Source organism: Pteronotus mesoamericanus, unplaced genomic scaffold (genome assembly GCF_021234165.1).
Source record: "Pteronotus mesoamericanus isolate MK-2021 breed Mesoamerican mustached bat unplaced genomic scaffold, CSHL_Meso_final contig_20, whole genome shotgun sequence".
NCBI lineage: Eukaryota > Metazoa > Chordata > Mammalia > Chiroptera > Mormoopidae > Pteronotus > Pteronotus mesoamericanus.
In genome coordinates this window covers 90,204,341-90,228,154 of record NW_026555085.1, presented here as the reverse complement: position 1 = coordinate 90,228,154, position 23,814 = coordinate 90,204,341, and the positions used below count along the sequence as shown (strand labels likewise).

At 38.9% G+C, this 23,814-nt stretch overlaps 1 protein-coding gene across 6 annotated transcripts in view; it reads right to left on the bottom strand.

Annotated features, from left to right (window-relative positions):
• The window catches only part of UTRN (utrophin), a 444,878-nt gene that overhangs the window by 269,774 nt on the left and 151,290 nt on the right, over window positions 1-23,814 (bottom strand). For all 6 annotated transcript variants that reach the window (XM_054570070.1, XM_054570072.1, XM_054570071.1 and 3 more), the window contains 11 exons: window positions 21,004-21,117; window positions 20,198-20,353; window positions 14,452-14,622; window positions 11,945-12,124; window positions 8,007-8,141; window positions 6,208-6,357; window positions 5,092-5,253; window positions 4,530-4,658; window positions 3,712-3,885; window positions 1,845-2,000; window positions 774-944 (listed from right to left, as the gene is read on the bottom strand). In XM_054570070.1, the coding sequence (XP_054426045.1) occupies window positions 774-944; window positions 1,845-2,000; window positions 3,712-3,885; window positions 4,530-4,658; window positions 5,092-5,253; window positions 6,208-6,357; window positions 8,007-8,141; window positions 11,945-12,124; window positions 14,452-14,622; window positions 20,198-20,353; window positions 21,004-21,117 (1,698 nt within the window). The remainder of the gene's footprint in view (window positions 1-773; window positions 945-1,844; window positions 2,001-3,711; window positions 3,886-4,529; window positions 4,659-5,091; window positions 5,254-6,207; window positions 6,358-8,006; window positions 8,142-11,944; window positions 12,125-14,451; window positions 14,623-20,197; window positions 20,354-21,003; window positions 21,118-23,814) is intronic.

Here is a 23,814-nt window from a genome sequence, read left to right as displayed (position 1 = left end):
GCTTCATTCAGCTGTTATCTTCACAGAGCACTGAAATTAAGGAGTTGTACCAGCCTACAATCTCAGATCACCTCCCCTTCACTCCCCACTGGCCGGCACAAGTACAGCATGTCAACGCCTATCTTGTGACTTTATAGAAATTTTGATCATTTATTTCAGTACTTCTCTCTAGTATATGTTTCTTTCTTAGAAAATAAATTTGGGAAAAGAAAATTCTTTGGACATTTGTTTGTCCATCTCAGAACAGAATTGGGAAGTCCACTCTCTAATCTCTGCAATTTCAAAGTAACTAAAAGACTAAAGAAAACTCTTGTATCATTTTATCAATTCTTTTGAAAATTCTGTTCCTATGTTATTTACATCAGCTTTCAATAGAAACATCAGTGATTAGCACAAAAGTTATTATGGAAAAATTAACAAATAAACTCAGCACAGTACTTTGTGAAGAATGGATACTCAAAAAGATGTCATCAATTTTGAAGGTGACAGCTATAATATTTTCAAGTGCCACATAAGCATAACGTTTATGAAAGCTTGCAGGTGATCCATCTGAGTTCAATGCTTTTGGAATCAGGACAAAAAGAGCTTCTTAAAATAGTTGTTTTTAAATATATTCTTATTGCTTTTCTTAGGACAGAGAAGTAGAAAAAATAGTGGGAAAAAAAGAAAAGGCTACATTTACTATGACACAGAGAAAAATGACATCCAAACAGATTGCCCTGAACAAAATGCCACTGGCATGATGTTGGTGGTTCACCCGAACTACAACCTACTTTAGCCCAGGAAATTTCTGTATCCAAGTCACCAAGCAAGCCTTCTGAAGTGGATTTCTGTACCAACTCCGCTTCTGTAACAGAAAGCCATTCCGAGAGAGAAGCAGCCTCCTTCTTCATTTTCCGGGCCAACTGTGATGCTCTTTCCAGATCCTGTTTTCCCTCTGTCACCTGAAAGGAAGTGCGGGAGAGAGAACAGAACATGAATAAGAATGAATCAGAGAGTTAACTTCAGTGTATAATACCAAAAAGGTCCTCTAAGAAATGTGTTCCAGTGGTACAATGTATCAAAATGATACAAGATCAACAACCTAATCTTGCAGAAGTGAGGTCAAAATTACCCAGGAAATGTATGGGCTGCTCATTCTTACTGATTTGAAAGAGGCCAAAACAACATTTCAGCTAGTTTTCTCTGGGCTCTTGAAGAAACTTAGTTACTATTTAATAACCCAAGAAGAATCTAAAATATTATCTAACACAGTTTTTGAACATTACCAAGTTTTCAGTTCACTCTTTTGCTTCCCTGGTTTCAAATGCTGAGATTCTCAGTGAGAGGAAACGCTAAACTCATTAGTTCCAGTCTGTAGTAGGTGGCCCAACAACTCCCCAGGGAATTCATTAAAATGCCCAAATTATAGATGTTTCTTGAAAGGATTTTAAATCCTGCTAATTAATGTGAACTTCCTGTCACATATTTATTAGATTCCTGATGTTTTAACATTCTCAGTAGACTATTCAATTTAAACATCCAAGGATGAATAACTTCAGTTTAAAACGGAGGCTATTTTTTAATAAAGTTTCCTTAGAATAACTTCTGAAATGTCAGCAGTCATGGAAAATATAAAGTGCATCTGGGTTAAATATTAAAAATAACTTCCAATGCAATTAGTAATCATTGTAATGGTAATACAAACATTTAAAAAATTAAGGAAAACTATAACTGCCAACATTATTACTACCATAAAATTAAAACATGCATTCTCTCAGAAGTGAAATGTTTAAATAGATAAATAAGCGGGGCGGGGGGGGCCGGGGGGGGGCAGGGAGGCGAGCAGCGCAGCCGCGCCTTACCTGGGCGCCCAGGCCGTTGTAGAGCCCCTTCAGAGACGTCAGCTGCTCATCCATCCCCTTGGGGTTGTCGGTTTGCTGCTTTTGAACAATGTGCCTTCCCGTTTTGATTACAGTCTCCACTTCAAGCTTGACTTCACTTAGAGTTTTATAGAGTTTCTTAAAAATAAACCGAGACAAATCACACACATTGTAGTGAAAACCTGGTAGCTGGAATCGTTTCAGAGCATGGCTTATGCAGATCGACAGCGACGAATGAACCATGAGATCAAAGGGCTTTCTGCTTCCCAGATTTGGATTCCAAAATAAGTAAAATGAAATCAAGGTTGCGATAACTTTTTAAAATCAGAGAAGAGAATAAACAAATAGAGATTACACTTGGTTTTTCTTAGAACTCGTGTATTTTAAAACTTTTATGAAAGTTTATGAACACTTTTCCAACATAAAATAGGAAAACATCATGACTAAAAATTGAATGTTTATCATTTCTAAAATTGTGTTCTAAAAAATCCTAAATGCTATTACTAGTGGGGGGAGAAAACAACTCTGGCTATATTTTTGGCTATTGGAATTCGGAAGTATTAACATTCATTTTATTTTTCCTTACAATGCTCTGAAGTACCAAGTCTACCACAATCAATACATATTCCTTATATAATGAAAAGATACATGACAACTCAATATATCAAGATGAATAAGGCTATAAAAAATCAGAGTTATGTAAGACCAACAGAGCTTTCCCCATCCTAGTCACCTTGAAAACAAAAATATGTTTTCTGTGCTGGTTCTCTCATCTCCATTCACTGTGATCCTGACCTAAAACATCTCCCACTGCTCTGTCCCATAACAACAGACCACTGGGCCACATTACATGTGGTCAAGAGTAGCGCTTGCTTTGTTGACGTCTTTATCTCAGTAAATACTTATATATACTGCACATATGTGTACACACACCCCCTCACACACCCACACTTACATATAAAAGTTTATCCTGTGTATTCATTCTTCTACCCATTTCAGCTCTTGAATAACCAAACCACCTTTGGTATGTAACAAACACGTGGAAATTATAGTTTTGAAAAGCACAAAGAACTCATTCCAAACTTTTCTTCTCTTAACAAGTGTCATCTTCAACTTCATGGTTCTTCTCGGGCAGAACACTAATTCTAAGACTGTGCATACTTAGCCACATTTTTAAATTTATATGCAATTGAATTTTAAAGTTGAAGACTACAACAGTAATAAGGACTTCTAAATAATTTCTTTTTCATACCTTGGGTTTAAATTTTGATTTAAAATTAATTTCCCTAGAGAATGATTTTTTCCTGCAACAATATTTCTGACATCTATTCTAAGTATGTCTTCTTTCATATTTTAAGCTTAAACTTTATAAATTAAAATTTAAAATTTAACTATCCTTAAGGATGATTTTTTTTTTTTACACTGTAATCACTCCTAACATCCATTTTAAGTATGCCCGGTTCTTCCAGCTAACTCGAATTTAACCTTTAAAAGTTTGTTTATTAGTCATATTCTGCCAAAGCTTTTCCTAACTTCATACTGTGACTACAATGAGCTCCCTTTGTTTGTTTAATCAGATATATATACACATATATGGGTGTATATGCCTTTTCTCATTTCCTTATCTCATGACAATGTAATAATTGACTTTACTCTCTCCTACGTATTGTTCTATCTCTTCTAATTTCCTTGGAGGAAAAGACCACAGTTCTTATTTTATAAGCCATTTTTCATCATGGATCCCTATTCTTAGCACACTACAGACAAATAATTATTGAACAAGCCATGTACCTTATGCTAGATGAAACCACATTAACTGCTGGACCCCTTCACCCCCTAATGGCCTCACCATACACTTGTCCAGGTGGGTCTGGATGACATCAGGGTCCACATCCTTCACATTCAGAACATGGAGCTCTGCTTTCACACCATCCAGCACGCGCTTGCAGTCGAGCATGCGCTGTTCAAAGTTAGCAGGCTTCTGGAAAAGCTGGAACTTTGTGGACACCTCTCGAAGCTTCCTCTGTTTGAAGAAATGAAAATATTAAGCAATTCGCATCAGAATACTAATCTCTCTCAGCAGACAGTACTAATATAACACATACAGACAAAAAGCTGTAAAAATAAAGCGCCAAAAAAAAGCATTCTGCAAAGGAACTCTGTGAGGTTACCCAGTGTCACAAGTTACCTGATGCTCGGTGTCTGGGCATTAGATACAATGTAACGCTAAGATGGCCTCACTAGAATTAAAACTTCATTAACTTTCTCATCTATTGAACAAATATAGCCAGGAACCTAGAATTCAAAACGCTGTTCATCATGAGCTCAGAGGGAAAGCCAGTCTTGCGCCCACCGTTGAGGCACTAAGTGGTGCTGGGTCCCCAGCACGGAGCCCGCCCGGCGCATCGACCCCACAGACCTGACAGGAGCCCTGCACTCAGGGGAGAGATTTATAAAGCTACCTTCTAGTCTAGCTCACTGTCTCTTCTCAGCTCAACTACGGAGTCAGATTCCCTATTTTCCACCCAGGCTGCTCTGGGACGCAATGTGCATTCCACGCATCGCTGCAGCCCCACGCTTCACGTCGAAAAGAAGACCAAAGCCCTCCAAGCACTCAGCTCTTCCTCCTTTTCTTTTTACTCCCCACACATCGCTCCCCCTCGTCACCTGCAGCACATCCATCTGACTCCCTCCCCGAGCTGGCCTGCCTTCCTGGGAGGTCGGAGGCTGGGGACGCGTGTTCCTTCTCAACTCTTCGAGCGTTAGCTCGTGGGCAGAGATCTCGGCTTGGATTTTCTAGAAAGAGATTAGACGCAGGAGAAAATATCTTTAAGTTTTATACAGTCACTTAATACAGGAGGATATGTGGGTCCCTACACAAGCTTTAGCAAGTTTTCAGTATAATAACAATTGTACGGGCGACTCTATGTTGTGCACAAACTATGGTCTTTGCATTTGTCATTTCTAATGTTTACCACTTATTTATAAAATGGGAACTTTCCCAGTTTCATAGCTAAGAAAGCTATAATTTCAAAACGGTGGTCATTTACCAGGCTTTTACATAAATACCAAGAGAACGTCAAAACCCACATGCTGCCTCACAAGCAAGGCAGAGCTTTCTCAAAGACTGCGAGTTCAGGATGGCAGGAGCGGCTGGTTCTCCTGCAGGTGAGGAGGCAGTTGCATAGGCTCTTTTTATGACTCAGACAGCTCCAATCCACGGCAGTACCTGAGCCTCCTGCGGAACTTGGAAGGCGTCGACCCTGTCTGTCAGGTACGTCGTGAGCTGCTTGTCCAGCTCCCCTAAGCTCTCCTGCAAAACTTGAAGCATGTGATCAGTTTCCCGCAGGACCTGGAGTTGCTTTTCCAAAGAAATCTGCTTGCTCTCTGCCTACACAGGAGATAAAATTGAATCATTAGTCACTCAGAACAAATATAAATAGAATATAAGAAAACCCTTGTATCCTGGTCACCAAGAAAAGAAATAGAAGCTCTAGTTCAAGACATGGCCCTGCAGTAGAAATAAATAACTAGCAATGGTAACAGTGAAAAGGCCCTTCCAGTATCTTATATATCTTGTAGTGAATTACTAATTTTTACTTCTTTCTACAAACAATAACATCATACAAAAATGTAAAGATTTCCTACGTATTAAACAGAAAATAAAAATTTGTCATTTTGTCATTTATTATAAATTTAAGGTGTTTTTAAGAATCAGTAATAAGCCTATCAACAAGAATATAAAACATAACAAGAATTTTTATCAGTAGAAGGAACACATAAATCTTTTTTTCCAAAGACTAAACCAAGTTCCACAGATGCCATATGTGTTACATCACTATTTGCTGCACTTTTGAATTAAACTGGATTTTATTGATAATCTAAATATCAACAGTTATTATTTGATATGTGTTTGAAAACATCTAATATCCACCCAACCCTCCTATAAAAGAACAGTCTCCTTTATTTTCTGATACGAACATGCATGTTGTAATTCATTCTGGGTGTACTAACACAATATGGCATTTTAAAACAACAGCTTATGTCAAATTCTGCTGGCCCTAATATTTACTAGAATAATATGAGTTATTATTCTTATATACAGCTATAATATGATCCTTTAAGGAAATTAAAGACTCATTAATAGAAACCATCTCAAAGACAGATTTTTTAAATCATCAAGTTCTTCCTGCCTTATAAGAGTTAGGTCTGTTCTTCCTCAGCTAGTATTTCAAAGCCCACAACACCCGATTAATTACCAATGTTTCCCCCTTGGTAAAATTCTTGAGATCAGCTCCATTTGACAAACACCTAATTTACACCCAGAACATGTCCCAGTTCTTACCAGGTGACTCAGTTCTTCATATCGACTGTTGAAGGCCTCCAGCTTCTCGCTGATGATATCATCGAGGATCCCCCCATCAATCAGAGTCTGGCCAAGCTCCCGAATCTGGGTGCGATTATCCGCTGGATGTCGCAAGACAGATTCTAGGGACTGGACCAGGGCGGGGCGAAAATATAATGCATTTATTGAGGCTAATGCATCAAGGATCCAAAAAAATGTCCATTTTTTTGAACAATTCCATTTTCTAGATATCTGCGCACAGAACAAGACTAGAAATAATGAATTTGCAAAAATACCCATCATGGTATTTAAAAATACATAAAATTGAGAACTTGGCATGAATGTATGATAACATAGCGCCATAAAGTAATTTTAATAATGATTAACTACATGGGAAAATGTTCAGGGTATGATACAAAATTTGAAAGCAGAAAACAATCCTATAAAAAATTATCTTTAACTTATTGATCATATTACTAAAAATAGGTACTCAGTTTTCTATAACATACACAGAGGACTATATACTGTTTTATATACCCACTTTATATTTATATATATCTTTTATATTTATATATATATTTATTTATATTTATATATATATATATATATATATATATATATAAATAAAATTAATCACAGGGTTAAGTATTATTTCATAGTATAGATAGGAACACTGAAGTTCAGAGAGGTTAAATAATTTGCCTACATATACACAGCAGAAAGAAGAGCTAAGATTCCAACTTGACTCCAAAACCCTTACAATTTCACAGCCTTTGATCTAGTTACGATCATGTACTACCTTCCAGCGTGTATGTTAAAAAGAAATAATAATAATTTGGAAGAAATCTACCAAAATGTTGATATGTGTTTATCTTAGAGTTTGCTTTATACTTTTCATTTTCCATATTTCTAGACTGCACATGTTTTAAATTCTCATGCCAGGAAAACACATATTTTTAAATTAAGCTTTTCTTTTTTTCTTTAATGCTCTCAGTCTCTCACGCTGCTATTTCATTTGAGAGCTGACACCTTCCCTCCAGCAGAGCACCCAGCTCCGGACGTTTAGGTGCCACACCTGTCTCCCTTCTGACCTTCAGTCCAGTCTTCTGCTTAATGACTGTAAGTGTCCCTACGATTTTAAAAGTATATCTGTCATTTTCCTCCTCTTCTTTTTAAAACAAATCTATTCTCTTCATATTTTAATCCACTTAAGAAACAGTTATTAAGTCATCATGCACCGCACACTGGGCTGGTAACAATAACAAGAAAAATCAGGTGCATTTCTTGGCCTCAAGGAACTGAAGTCCAGGCCTGGAGACAAGCTCCTGGGACAGGATCCCATCCTTTCCCATTCTTCCCTCCCCAATGTGTCCTCCAACTTTTCCCATCTGAGGACAATAGAGCAGGAGCCATTGTAAACACAGCCGTTGCCTTGTCTAATGAGCAAAAATAACTTCATGAAGAAACAGGAGAGCAACTGTCCTAACAACATAGGGCAGAATTTTATCCAGGGACTGATGAAAAGAATCTGGAAAATCACTAGAGTGTTTTCCGGTGTCTAAAATGTACTGATTAACAAACAACTAACCTCCTCAGGAGGCTGAGCTAGTGGGTCCCCAATAATCTAAATATACATGATTGTGTAAACATTTCAAGCAACGGAAGACAACACAAGTTCCATGGGAAACCACTGAGGGAGAAAATGTCTTTGCTGGCATAAGGCATTACGTTCCTCATTTTCATGCTCATTTGGCTTCACTACAACAGGAAAAAATACCGCGGACACCACAGGCACCCACCTCCAGGGCTTCGTTGACAGCATCGGTCTTCTCAGGCAGGGCCTCCGTGCTCCTCATCCGCGCTTCCAGAGTGTTCAGCCAGGTGGTCTCAAGGTCCAAATAGTGCAGTAGTTCAATCCAGCAAGACCACACCTCCTACAGAAGGCAAGAAAAAAGTTAAAGTAGATAAGAAGCCATTTAGAGACGCATGTATCTCTAGCTCTACATAATCTCTCCAATCAATAATCATTTCAGTCAGATATAAGTTTACATGAAGATTTAGAAACTGATGCAATCGGAATGCAAATAAATGAAATCAAATCTAATTCTTTCATAAGCCATATTAGACCATTTGGAGGGAGATAGAAGGCAAAGAGGAATGAGCTGCCTCACTCTTTACATGAAAATAAATTCCAAGGATCTGGTTAGAAGTCAAAAATTATATACTTAGCAGAAGAAACCAAGGGGAAAACATTTTTTTTTTTAAATAGAAAGGTACAAGCCCTCATAATTGCAACACTTTTTAACAATTATAAAGAAAATTGGAATTCCATGGGATCCATTCTATTCCAAGTCAGAACTAACAAATGTATCAATTCGCTAAATACTCTTTGCAACTTTTTGCCAAAATTAATATGAGCGTGTCTATATATGCAAAGAACCATATTTTACCCAAAATGGACTTATACTATACTTACTGAATTAATGGCAATCACTTATTCCCCATTCCTATGGGGAGTTTCAGGGAGGTGAGAAGAGGGGATAAATTTGTACCCTCCACTTCCTAGGAGACAATTATGGGAGGAGCAGCCGTTCTCTACAGAGGAGGAACCAGTTTGACTGATAGATTTAAGAGAAGGAGTTCCACGTGGCGTCTCCTAAGTTGGTTCTCTTTCAGATCCACTGACTAAGAGAAGGCACATTCTAGCCTGCATTCCAAATGAGTTTTGTTTACTGGATGGGGGCCAGCAATTCTTTCCATAAGAGGCTATATAGTAAATATTATACAGTAAATATTTTAAGTTGTACAAAACACATCTGGTCTCTGCCACAGATTCTTTTCTGTTCATTTTGTGTGTGTTTTGTTTGTTATTAACCACCCTTTAAATATTAAAAAATACATAAACCATTGTTCATTTACATGCCCTGGAGAAAGAGGCACTGATGAGATTTGACCCTCAGGCTGTAATCTGCCAACCCCTGAACGAGACTAAAAGAGAAAAGATGCAGCTGGTCCCCCAAATTTCTACAGGTAGAAAGCAGCCTGCAAAATCTACTCGGCTGCAAGCAGAGCCTACTCCTTGTGGGAAAGAGCGCATGGCTCTCCGAGCAGCACGCCCCAGAAGCAGAACTGGTCCCTCAGCAAGCGACTGTCCTGCCCCGGTGCAGGGGGCCCTGGCTAGATTTCTACTATCTAGTAGATAGAGTTACTACTATTAGATTTCAGAGTCACTCATACCGGTGACTGCTACTCACCTTCCACTGCCCCAACTTTTTTGACGGGAGTGTCCACTAAGGTTGTCCTGTGCCTGGCTCACCACCGTATGTGGGTGCACGGGGGGGCAATACGTATCTTTTTAGCGCCCAGGTCACCAGACTGAGTGGTGCCACACCCGAACACCTGCACCTGAAGAAACTGCCCTAGGCAGCCACATCTGTATTTAGACCTGAGGTAGATCACAAGGTACTGGATTTCGAGCTTGATGCTACACTGGGTAAGACTTTGAGAGTCCCTGGGAAAGCTTAAGTGCATTTTGCATGTGGGAAGAAAGTGAACTAATTTATGACCAGAGTGTGAACTATGATGGATGAACAATGGCCGCAAATGTTTTGCCCCTACTCCCATTAAGTTGTGGGATTGTCCTCCTTCCCTGGACCATGGGCTGGCCTTGTGACTTGCTCAGACCAGAAGAACACTATGGACTGACTCTGTGTCAAACTCAGACCTAGCCTTTAACAGAGCTGGAAGCTTCTGCTTCCTGCCCTCCTAAAAGCCAGTTGCCACACTGCACAGAGGCCATACAGCTGAGAGGCCATGTGGAGGATGAGGGGACATCATGAATGTTCCGGGAGAGCTCCCCGTCGAACGCGGCTACCTGAGTGAGCCAATCATGTCCCACACAGTGCAGGAGGCCACCCAGCTGAGCCAGATCAAGCACAGGATCATGAGAAAAAAATAAATGGCTGTTTTTGTAGGTCACTATGTTTTGGTGAGGTTGTAGCATAGCAATCGATAACTGAGACATAAGTGTTTATATTAAAATATAACAACATTGTTGGGAAGAATATACACCAACTTCTGGATAATGTTTACTTCAAGAGAGTTGGTATGGGATGGAAAAGAAGGAAACAGATTCTGTAATACTAAATTTTATTTCAAAAACAAGATCGGGGAAAATGTGACAAAAGGCTAACATTCATTAATACCTAACAGATGTGTTAGTATATTATCTCTACTCTTCCATAAGTCTGGAATATTTCATGATTTAACACTTTTTTAAAGGAGTCTAAAAATAATTGCGGCCATAAAATTGAAAGGCATTCTTACTCTAATTTAGAAATTTGGGATATTTCTGCCGAATATCCCTTGATAATCTCTGACATAATTTTAAAAGCATTTCCATTTTAAACCTCTTTTTCCTTCTTTTCATTTCCCATTTCAAAAATATCGAGGTCCTCTCTTTTCTCTTTTACCTATATCACTTTTTTCCTTGCATTTTTCCTTCTCTCCTTTCAAAGTAATTCTCTCAAACTAATTTCAAAATAATTCTAAAAGTAATTCTTACAGCACTTTCAAACCCTCAAAATATTTATTTCATTCCTCATATTCAAATTGTCATGCCTGGGTCATAGAGACAACTTGAAGAAATAACACAACGCAGGGCAGTCCCTTGTTAGCTGGGGATAATTTGGGGACTCCATTAATTATGTAAAACATATTATGAGTTGTTAATTTGGCTAGAAAAAAAAACAGGAAAACAAACCAAAAAAAAAAGAGTTAAATCAAGGGTGGTAATGACAGAGAAGAAAACAAAGATAAGGCTGTAGTGAAGTTTAATTCCAAGATTCTTCACCAGGATTTAAGGTTAAGCATACAGAATTTTAATTTCTCAAGTAACTTCAGGTATTTTACATTAAATAGTATATTATTATTAGAGTGAGGTTTTGTTTGAGTCATACTGTTCTTATTAATTAGTTTCAATCATCCATGTTTGTCTTTCCAAAAAAGAGTTTCAGAGCTAGCAAGGAATGAGTGCATTCGGTTTAAATATTGCAGTTGTGGCTGTTTACCATCTTAGGATTTGTCACAATAGTATCATTTATTTGAAGTTAAACTGAATTTAAATTGAAGTGCTTCTTAATTTTGAATAAGATATAAAAGTCACACTAATATAAAAAATAAGCAAGAACTTTATTTTTTTAAAAAAATCTCATAGAATCATCTACATCTTAAATGCAATGGCTTGGGAGGGAGAGGGGTGGTACAGAAAATTCCCAGCATGTTTAAGTTCTGCTTTCTTTCAGGTGACTCTAACTTTAGATACCACTCTGAATTAAAAAAAATAAAATAAAATAAAATAACCTCCATTCATGTCTGTGTACTAACCAGCCAAAACACAACAAAAAAAGAGGTTCACAGTATAATGTTACAGAATTTTAGGACTGGAATAGACCCTATAGTTCACCTGTGATATGAAAATCTTGATTCTACATATAAAAAGGTAAAGTCTGAAGATATTAAACTATTTTCCCTTGAACCTTCCATTAATTTGGGGCAGATCTTGGTTTCCTTTTTTTTTTTTTTATTCTTGCTTCACTTTCTCACCTATTACCCAAGAACTACTTTTCCTTTATGATTCACTACTTGAAAAAAACATGGATTTTTTTCCAAGATATGGAAACAGTCAGTACATTACAGAGTTTTAATCTCATAAATGCATCACTGGAAAATAACATACCTCTAGCGTGTGGCACTTTCCTCGAATTCTATTGCAAAGAAGTTGGTAATTCTCCAGCACCACATTCAGCTCAGATGTCAATTCCTGGCCACCAGAGGGCACTTTTGCAGCCAACAACTTGATGTTGTCCTTGAGAATCTTCACTCTCACCTCCTTCTGCAACACATCCTCTTTCGCTCTCTGTCCCAAGAAAGGATGGGCATGAAAGGATGGACAGTCTCCCTTTCTTGCTAACCCATTTGTTTCATTTTTTAAAAAAGAATTAAACCAAAAATAAAACATCCACAGGATTCCAACTACCTTACTTGGAACTATTACCTAAATAGTTACTTCGAACTATTCAGGTAATCACTACGAAGAGGGCTTTTGAAATAAGAATGCTACTTTATTACATGCCCCAATGTACCCCGTCCCATACAAACATTTTCATTCCCCAACAGGTAATGTTAACACCTGAGTCATCCTAAGTTATGTTTACTGGCATGAGGCACTTTCCAATTCTGGGCCCATGATAACAATATAACTTTAGTGGTGAATTAACTTTAATTGACCACTAGAGTTCTGAGCATACTGGACTGAAATAAACAAATATTCACAAAAATTGAGATGCACCATGGTAGAGGTGTCCATTAAAAATTATTCAAACCTATTTTTCTCTCCTGTAACACAGGTATATCTATCATTCTGGTGATTACCAGCATTTCAAAGATGATGAAGTTATCCTAGAATGATGTCATCTAGAAATAGCTTCTTTCACACTTATGATAGTCTCACTTTCAGGAAAATCACCAAAAACAGCTTTTTACTTTCTCTTTCAGCTTTCTTTACCGCTTAGTGGTTTTAAACTTTTCTAGGTTGGATAAAATAATTAAGCATAGCGGTTTTTAAAAATCCTAAAGATCGTTTGGAAGAATAAAAACAAAAAGAATGTTATAAATAGAATGTTAACACCCAATCAAGGGTGTTAATCTTATTTTTCTAAATTCTCATGCCTAGAGATTTTAATAAACCACAAAACTACAATACCAGTGGTGTAAAGAAAGTGAATAAAAATGAGATGGTTCTTAACATGACAGGCTACCTTTAAAATACCTTATATACTGAATATTTTAAAACCTTTCAAAAAAATGACACAAAAAAGGATATTTCAATGAAAATAGTATAATTACAATAAAAGTCCCTTGTTTTATTTACTTTTATCATACACAATAATGCATGGATGGCCCTGGCAGGTATGGCTCAGTGAATTGAGCCTGGCCTGTGAACCAAAGGGTCGCTGGTTTGATTCCCAGTCAGGGCACAGGACTGAGTTGTGGGCAGGGTCTCCAGCAGAAGGCATGCAAGAGGCAACCACACATTAATGTTTCTCTCCTTCTCTTTTTCCCTTCCCCCTCTCTAAAAATAAATAAAACTTTTTAAAAAATAAGAATAATGCATGGATGAAATCTAATCCTTATTTAAAATTTGTGCACAGAGATTTCTGCTGTAGTTACCCTTTTAGGCAAGTTAACTTTGGCCTAAAACATTCCTTGTGTTGCTCAATCTTATTTTTAAAAATAGCCTTTAATCACTATCTCCTTTGGCTTGAACACGGAAGGCAACTTGAAGCAGTGTTAGAAATTTGGGGATGATGCCAAGTTCTTTCATTTTATTAAAAAAGAGAGTGTTCAAGACTATTGACACAGGAATATAACTTCACAGGAAATATATCCTGAGGCCCCAACTAATATTAAATCCCTTGACAATGTTTCTACCACTACCCTACCTGCTCTAACAAAATCTTTATATTCCTGTGTGCTCCATGTACAATAGTAACTGGAAGAACAGATCTGATGAAATAAGGATAAACCCCAACCAAACTGTAAAGTCTCCCTTGTCCCTAATGAAAAATAATTCTTCCTGAAATTTTCTGAAAATAGTGGTAATGGTTGCACAACATTATTAATGTGATTGATGCCACTGAATTTTTGAGGCATTCTCTGTGGTTTCCAAAGTCCTAATATAAGAAAACATCTCAGGGCCCTTCATGGATTCAACTCATGAGCCAAGAGTGACCTTCCTTTCCCTACAAAATCATAGCAGCTACCCTTCCATTTTTTTTAATTTGAAATCCTACTATGAAACTTTATATGTACAGTTGACGCTTGAACAACACAAGTGGTTAAAATCTACATTTAGCTTTTGAATTCCCCAAAACTTAATTACTAAGAACCTACTGTTGACCAGAAGCCTTACCAATAACATAAACATCAATTAACACATTTTGTATGTTATATGTAAGCTAAAAAAATGACATATTAAGAAAACCATAGAGAAAAGAAAATACATTTACAATATTTATTGAAAAAATCCTTTTAGAAGTAGACTGATGCAATTCAAACCTGTGCTGTTCAAGGTCAACTGTAAAAACATTTTTTATAGCTAGATAGATGACTGGTTGACTGATTGATTTTTAAAGGGAGGAAGGGAGAGATAAAGCCTTTTGCCACAGAATGTCCGAGCCTCACCTTCATTTCTTCCACAGCACTCTCAAGTTCTTCCGGTGACTTGTATTCAAAATCCCTCTCGAGGTATTCTTCTTCCGCCTGAGTCATCCATTCCTGCATCTCTGCCAAGTCTTTCTTCAAGTTCACCACTTTTTCCTGACTTTCAGACAACCTATTTTTCTGAATAGTAATCTAGAAACGAAAAGCCATTTACCCAAATAAACAAATAAAGCCATTTACCAAAATAAACAAATATTAAAACAGTAAAAAGGCAAGTCTCTAACAGCTAAAGACACAGTGATAACTTTCCACAAAGAGCTTTCCATTTTAAAATTCAGATAAAAGCCTTTATACATTTTGAGCTGATGTGAAATATAAGCAATAATGAAAACAATCATACCTGGGATTCTAGTTCACATTTTGGTTCTTAATCTAATCTGGAAATATACAGTATAACTTTGAAAATGCATAACTTGTGACAAAGTAATCCCAAATGAAGAAATCTAACCTATAGCAATAAAAGCATGTATTTCAAGGAAATCTACTGTGGCACTGTTGATTACAGAAAAAAACAAAGCTTGAATGCAACCAAAATATCCACTTTCTCCTTTTAACAGGATTCTATGTTAAGGTTTGACTTTTAAAAGCAGAGAAGAGGTTTCTATTAAAGATGTTCATAGAACATTTAAAATTCTGGTTTTGACAATTTACTATGTTTATATATTTCAAAGAGACACCAAAAAAAGTTACATTAGAAAATAGGTATTTTTCTGAACCTGGGCCCATAACTTGGTTAGAAATTTCAGAGAAGCCTAAAATATTTTCAGAGAGATCCTTCCTCTGACTACAAACTCGCTGTTACTAGGGGAGACGATGCCACTCACAGAGATCATGCTCACGCTACGGTTCAGCCTCCCACTCAAATTCAAGCTCACAGAGGGGTCACCCTGCCAGGGCCTGCCGGGCTGTGAAGCTGACAGTGACCCAAGGCCAGGGCAGGAATCAGATGGTTCGCATGGGAGTAAGGGGCCATACTTGGCAGCTTTCCTGTTCCCCCTCTCCAGCAGGATCACAGTCATAAAAATAGAAAGGCGTCAGACGGGAGCCCTGAGGTCACGGCCAGCATGGCACTCGAGGGGCCTGCTGCCAGCAACGCACACAGCCCGGGCCCCGGGCCCGGCTGGTCAGCTCTCCAATCTGGTCAGCTTTAAAAAAATACACACCTGTACAGATTTCTTGGGCCTCACTTCCAGAAAATTCTCTTTATTAGTAGTTCCTGGACACTAGTTAGTAGTATAATTTTCATAGAACCATAGGGAAATGCAAAAGATAAAGTCACTAGCAAACTCTTGGGAAAAATGAAAAGCTCAAAATTATAATTAACTACCATGACATCATAAATTTCCCGTTTCCGGTCATAATGTTCTTCCTTTCATGAGGTCATGGATATTGTAATAGATAGCACAGACTGTTTTTTTGTTTGTTGATTGGTTTTATATGCCTGTCCTTTGTTAGCAAAATAAGAGTTTGGCAGCATTATTTTATCTAAAACTTCTTCAATCTTTTTGACTCAGTGAAATCCAAGAGCCTGGAGAGCTGCCTCCTTGCTGAGGATACGTAATGTCCCGTGCATTTACTCCTGTACTTTGAATCGGTAACAATTCACAACTAATTCTGTTGCCATGGGTGTGTATGTACACATGTGGCCAGACACACATAAACCTGCGTATGTATGTCTATGTCTACATGTACATATGGAGGTATGTACCACCTTCCTTGCTCCTCATTGCCACTTTCCCTACTTACTTTCCCCCAAACCCCATTCAAGTACATACTATCAGATTATGGCACACTGAGAGAAATTTGAATTGGCTAAATTATTAGATGATATTATAAAATAATTTGCGTAAGAGTGTGGTTTTGTGTAACAGTGTCCTTCTCCTTCAGGGGAAAAGAATACTAAAGTATTTAAGGGTGAAGTGTCATGATATTTTTAAATCTCTGTCAAAAGTACATTTTGCACCAATAAAAAAAGAGTATATGTGTGTGCATGTATGTATGTAAAGACAGTGGGGAAAAAATGAGACAGCGAATGTGGTGAAACCTTAAAAACTGTCAAATTTCTGAATAGTCCCATGGCTGCTCCCTGTGCCATTATTTCAACTTTTCTTGAAGTTTGAACAAGTACAAAAAAAGGAATCTGGGGGGACACCCTAAAAACAAAACAAAATACTCAAGGATGCCGATACAAATTTCTTCTACATAAACATGAACCAAAAAACACTGTGTTAAGAGACAGGTGCTACCTACGGGCTGTCTGTGAAATATTCCTGTATCTCACATTCTCTCCTCTCATTTTTCACCCCTTCTCACGCCCTTCACTACTGTTCCCGAAGAAAAGAGAAGCAGTCAGGAGGACAGATGCCTTCCCTTCCATTACCACAGAGAAACTATCTAACAGCAGCTCGTTCACTGAGAGAGCAAATCTCATTCCCTCTCGCATAATCGCAGGCTTCACTCCAGAAATCAGGTTTTCTCAGTCTCTTCTGCATCATTATTTTCTCCTTTTAGGCAAAGTCCTTTCTTTTTGACACTCCCATACCCTGTAGTAGCTCTTATTTTTATTTTTTAAATATATTTTATTGATTATGCTATTATAATTGTCTCAATTTCCCCCCTCTGCCTCCTCCGCCTGGTACCCCCCCCCTTCCTTCCAGCAATTCCCCTTTAGTTCATGTCCACGGGTCATGCATGTAAGTTCTTTGGCTTCTCCATTTCCTATACAATTCTTAATACTCCCTTGTCTATTTTGTACCTACCAATTATGCTTCTGAATCCCTATACCTTTTCCCCCATTCTCCGCCTTCTCTCTCCCCGCTGATAACCCTCCAAATGATCTCCATTTCTGTGATTCTGTTCTAGTTCTGGTTGTTTGCTTAGTTTGTTTTTTTCGATTCAGTTGTTGACAGTTGTGAAGTTGTTGCCATTTTAATGTTCATAGTTTTTAATGTTCTTTTTCATGAATAAGTCCCTTTAACATTTCATGTAATAATGGTTCGGTGACAGTGAATGTCTTTAGCTTTACCTTGTCTGGCAAGCACTTTATCTGCCCTTCCATTCTAAATGATAGCTTCGCTAGATATAATAATCTAGGTTGTAGGTCCTTGCTTTTCATGACTTTGAATACTTCTTGCCAGTCCCTTCTTGACTGCAAAGTTTCTTTGAGAAATCAGCTGACAGTCACATGGGAACTCCTTTGTAGGTAACTCTCTGCTTTTCTCTTGCTGCTCTTAAGATTCTCCTTTTATCTTTAACCTTTGACATTTTAATTATGATGTGTTTTGGTGTGATCCTCTTTGGATCCAATTTGTTCAGGCCTGTCTGTGCATCCTGAACATGTATGTCTATTTCCTTCAACAAATTAGGGAAGTTTTCTTTCACTTGAAGTTTTCGATTTCTTGTTCTTCCTCCTGCTTCTGACATACCTATGATTCGGATGTTACTACGACTGGAGATGTCCCAGAGGCTTCTGATAATATCCTCGTTTGATTTTATCTTCTTTTTTCTTCCTGCTATTCTGATTGAAAGCTTTTCCCTTCCTTTATTCCAAATTGTTGATTTGATTCTCGGCTTCCTCCTCTCCACTGTTGGTTCCCTGTAGATTTTTCTGTATTTCACTTAGTGTAACCTTCATTTCTTCCCTTGTTTTTTGCCACGCCCAATGAGTTCTTTGAGCATCCTGATCAGCAATGTTTTGAACTCTGCATCTAAGAGGTCGCTTATCTCCATTTCATTTTGTTCTCTTTCTGGGGTTTTGTTCTGTTCTTTTACTTGGGCAATATTTCTTTGTCTCCTCAATTCGGCAGTCTCCCTGTGTTTGTTTCTGTGTACTAGGTAGAGCTGCTTTGACTCCCTGTCTTAGTAGCATAAAAGGCACGTGTAATTTGTGAGGGGCGGAGCCTTAGGTAATCACCAGGCCAAGGCAACGCATTCCACCACTTTGTCGCTCTGTGTCGGGGGAGGTCTCTGAGAGGGGACAGCGCCACTGCCTGGCCTCTGGAGGTTTGCCTGGCACGTGCCCTGTTCCCAGTCTCTTCACTTATTCCCTGTGTGCAACTGGTGCCCATCCAGCTGTTGCCCTGGTGCTGAAGTTCAGAGGGGCTAGGTGTGCGTATGTTCTAGGTCTGTGTAGACTCATTCAGCAGAGTCCCTTAAAAATCTGGCCTTTCTTCCACCGCTCCAACCCCCACTGACTATTGCAGCCAGAAGTTATGGAAATATATCTTCCTGGTGCTGGAACCCTGGGCTGAGTGGTCTGGCCTGGGGCTGGGATCACTCACTTCCGAGGTGTCTCACCCAATTTTTACCCACTACACGTGAATGTGGGACCACCTATTCTGCCACTGCTGCCTTTCCTCACCATTCCATGTCTCTGCGCCTCTCCGCCCATCTCTGCGTCTCCACCCCTTCTACCCATCTGCATAAAAGTGGCTTCTTTAAATCCTTGATTGTCAGACCTCCATACAGCTCAATTTTCTGACGGTTCTGGGTGTTATTTGTTTTAAGGCCTATTTGTAACCTTTTCTGTGGTTGCATGAGGAGGCGAAGCATATTTAACTATGCCTCCATCTTGACTGGAAGTCCAGTATCTCTTACTTTGAAAAATTACAAACACATCTCTTTGGATGCCCATGACCCTCACCCAGCCCATTTCTCTGCTCCCTTCAATAGAGAAATTTCTCAACACTGGTTACACTGTAGTCCCCATTCCTCACTTCCTCTTCTCCCTTCAACACTCTGCCACATCGCCTTCTTCCCCACCACTCCACTGGAGTCATCTTCTTGGGGTCTTTAAAAGCCTCCGTCCCGTGGAATCTGAAGCTTGTTTTCCACTTCCAGATGGCCTCCGCCACCCCCAGCATGGGGCCCTGTGAAGAGCTTTCTCCCCCGGCCTCCAGACCGCACCCTCTCCTCGCATTTCTCCTCTGGCTGACCTTCCCTTCCCAGCATCCCTGGTCTCCGCCCCTCCCCCTTCCCAGAGGTAAGCGCTAAAGATCCCCACCTGCATGTCTAATAAGGATCTCGAATGTAACCCTTCCAGAAGGGAAATCATTGTGTCACCTGCTCCCACAGAAACTTCTCCTCCTTGAATGTTTACCATTTCAGTACATGGCACCACAATTCACACAAAGTGAAAGTTTTGCTAAAATCCTAACCTATCCTCGACTGTTCGCTTTTTCTTATATCACACATTTAATGTATTAGACTCCCATATGTATTTACAAAATAGAGTCCAAACATAGCATTTCTTATGACCTCCACCACCTCCCTCATCCATCTCTACCAGATTGCAATAACTTCTTGCCTTTCCAGAGCAAATTATCTAGATGGAATCCAAACTGATCTTTCAAGGTCTATCCGACATCACTTCCCTGCTCAAAACTCTCAAATTGCTTTCTGTGTAAAGTCATTCCTGAAATAAAATGCAAAAGTCTTTGCCTCCAAGGCCATATACAATCCATGCCCAACTACCTTCTCACCTCAAATCTCACCATTCACCAACGCACTGATTCCTCTCTTCACTTTATTCCAGCCACAAGCCTTTCTTGTTCTTTATTAACCACACCAAGCTCCTTCTCACTGAGGATCCAAACTGGACAATTACTTTCCTCTCTGCTGGTCAAACTGTATGGGCTATATAATCAATTTTATCAATTTAATCTATCTACTTCTTTGAAAACACAGACAGTGATGCTGAAAAGCTTACCTCCCTGCTGAATTTCTCCAGTTGGGTTTGGTAGTCAACTAGTTTCGTCTGCACCCAGGTTTTGATTCCAGCAACTGGACAACTTCGAAGGCTAGTCTCTATTTCCTTCATATCTTTCAGCGATGATTCAATTGCTTCTATTTCATTAACAAATGCCTGAACACATAAATTAAGCCTTTGTTAAGTTCATTCCCACAGAAGTGCATGTCATAATTATAGTTGGTCTGCTTTTATCCCTGCAAATATTTTAAGGACACAGACTGCTTGGGAATCAAAACTTTTAACTGCTTCAGAAATATTGTGCCTTAAGAAATTCATTCCATCTGGGTGCTTCATATAACTATCTGCCAAATTAGATTGGAAATGCTTGACTCAGCCGGAAATACCACTTATAATTTAAAGAAGCCTAATGATTTCACCACATATAAATTGTATTCAGTATTACTGGGAAATTTCGTTTGTTAAATATATTTTTGAAGCTTCATCCTGTGGCACAATAAGAGCAATATACAATTGGCAGTCGTGACACTAAGATTATCGTCACAGCATGAAAGAGCAGCTCCCGATGAACCACAACGCTCTCGCTCTCCCCATCCAAAATTCTATAACGATGGCCAAAAATAAAATATAAATAATCAGTCAGTTTTTATTAACTTGAGTCAAAAAAGCTCTATAATGAAAGCTATTTTATCTCAGTGTATCATCATGTCATATTCTTACAATGTTAATATTAGAGCAGCAAATAGTAAAGGACAAGAAGAAAATGTTATTTATTGCAGCACATTTCCTGGGTCATCAGGACTCACCGAGCATTGGTCAAGCTGTCTTTGCAGCCCTTCAGCATCTCCTTGGGCAGCTGGCTCTTTCATTAAGAAGTCTTTCACGCCCTCCCTCCACTGCTCAATGACTGTGGAATGAGCCTGAATTGAACACAATAACAAAGGGGGATATTACTCCATGACCTTCAACCTACGGCATCTCCAAATCTATTGCTACTGAAAAAAAAAAGGTAATTCTTCAGAACTTTGATAACAGCATTTTCATTTACTTTATTTCTTTTTTAAATGTTCCCATTTTGAAAATAATGGTTATCCTCATAAGTGGCTAAAATCCCCCTGAGACGACAGTATCCTGATCATTCTAAAAACTTCCAAAACACTCTCTAGCAAATCATGCTATTTTGCCTAAATGCAAACAATATGTATGATTAAAAATTCAAATTCAGGAAAAATGCTTTTCTTGATATAATCAGCTAAAAATCTCCTGTTCTTATATAATTTAGAACAAATTTCTCCTAAAGTTACCTACTCAAAGCAGAAATAAATAAAGAGCATAGCAAAGGGAATGAAATACACTGTTCTTAGTTCTGCTGTTGGATGCTGTTATCTAAGAATGCAGGACAGTCCGCTACCCTGCTCCAGTCTTTCAGCCAAAATGTACTAATACCCACAATAATCCAATACTGTATATGGTACTGGGAGGTCTAAAAGGAATAAGAAAGGAAATATTTTGCAGAGAGAAACTTCAGAGATGCAGTAACATTGGAACTGGTCCTTAAAGGACGTAAATAAATAGGTCCAACGTGATCTTTATCTAATACTGGAGTAAAGTAATGGTCGTTCCTCTCCAAGGCTTCCCACTGCATCATCGGTCAGCCAGACTTACTGCTTTCCCTGGTATTAAGCTGAGTTTGCTTTATTGTACCTTCTTCAATTCTTTGCTCCTCATTCAACCCTAGGAATAAAGGCAGATTTTCTAACCCATTCAAAAAACACGTCAGGCTGAAGGCAGCCACCACGTCTTCCCTCAGCCTTCCATCGGTTAAACGACCCCCATTCCTCCCACGATGGCTCTGGGATGTGATGTCCCATCCCATCCACTCAGATCTACATGCTCTGGAAACCAAGTCAACTTTTTCACGCCCTTCCAATACGCCACACAGAACTAAATAGTCTTATCTTTATAACACTGGAATGAATGACAACAATGAAACCTAACTGGTACTTCACGTGCTGATAATTATACTCATAAAGTGACATCTGAAATTCTTATTTTTTTATTTTTCCTATTGTAGAGTTTTTTTTCCTTTTGTTTTTTACTTGATTGTTTATAGACATATTATTCACAATAGTATGGTGAGCTGAAAGTCCAAAATTCTGCCTCAAAATTATATTTCCCGTATCTCATATTGCTTAACTGACTTCTGTCATAAATTCAGGAGTTGATCTTTACAAACAACAAACGTTGTCTTGTTAGTTCACAAAATGATTTGAATTTTTAGTCTCTCCATTTTCATATCGGCTAAACTACCAGCTCTCTCTTATGTGCAAATCTGAGAGTGAGGCATTCCCTTTCTACTGCATTTTCTGGAAAGAGCTGGGGTTTTCTCAGATGAAAAATAAGAACAATGACAGTGCCTGCCTGAGCATTCCCCCAGGAGGACGCCATGACATTCATTAATCAACAAATTTTTGGCTTAGTTTTCAAAATAGGCGAGTCAACCTAATTCTAGCACACCCAACTAGCTTTCCATCTTTCTCTTGCAAGGTTATACGAGATTTTCTCTAATACTTTACTGAAACTGTGGCTTGCCAAAAATGATGGTTTGTAGCATTATCTGAACTAAATGAACAAACATGAAATAAGTCTGTAAGTCTATGAATCTGTGATTCTAATACTCTAATATCCCTCCTCCAAAAAAATAAGTAAAAGAAAGCAGTACTTAAAGGAAATGAGTGTGGGCAAAGCTCATCAGTGGCATCCATGTCAATTCCTGGTGACCACACATTCTTTCCTAACACATACAACATCTCTGGTGGGTCATGTATCTCTAGCCAAGAATGAACATAAATCTTGCCTCATGTCTTTAGCTTCTAAAAAATAATTCTCAGTAATGACCGTTCTGCACTTTCTAGCTCACAGGGTCATTCTCTGACAAGGATGGAAAGCAAAAAGCACCGCCAGGGTGAGGCCTTTCTGTCTCTATTAAAATTACACCACCCTGCGCACGCACCTCCCCGCTCAGCCCGCCCGCAGGTCTGAAAGCCCTGAGTCCCACTGTGCCCTCTCCAAAAGCTCCCTTCCCCCTCTCTTCTTCTGCCTGCCTGCCCCTGTTCTCATACGCCCGTACTACTCCTACTCCGCCCTATCACTTTAATTGCTGGCATATGTCTTCCTTGCATTCACTCCAGCATTCTAGGATCTCACCACAGGAGGCGGCTTAGAAAGACGTGATCAGGGCAAGGTGGGGAAAGGTGTGCAAAAAGACAAAAGTGCAAGAAGAAAGTATGAAAACGCCTGTAGAGTTCACGAAGAACTTTGCCCATTTAAGTTGGTGCCACGTGTCACACTGTTAATTTCCATGCTGAACTTTTTAAAAATTTGAGGGTCACTGCTACATAACTGGGAATTCATTCAATCTAGTTTTGAATAAGAAAACTGATAGTCTCCCGGCCCAAGGATTTTTGACCTCTATATGGAAGCATTCTATTCCCAGGAAGCTTTAGTCACGATCAGCCTTGACGGACTGGAGCGAGTGGCCGCCATGATCCCAGTCACTGGCATGAGAGGACATTTGTGGCATCGACCCCCCTTGTTCCTCCATCTCTCACACACGC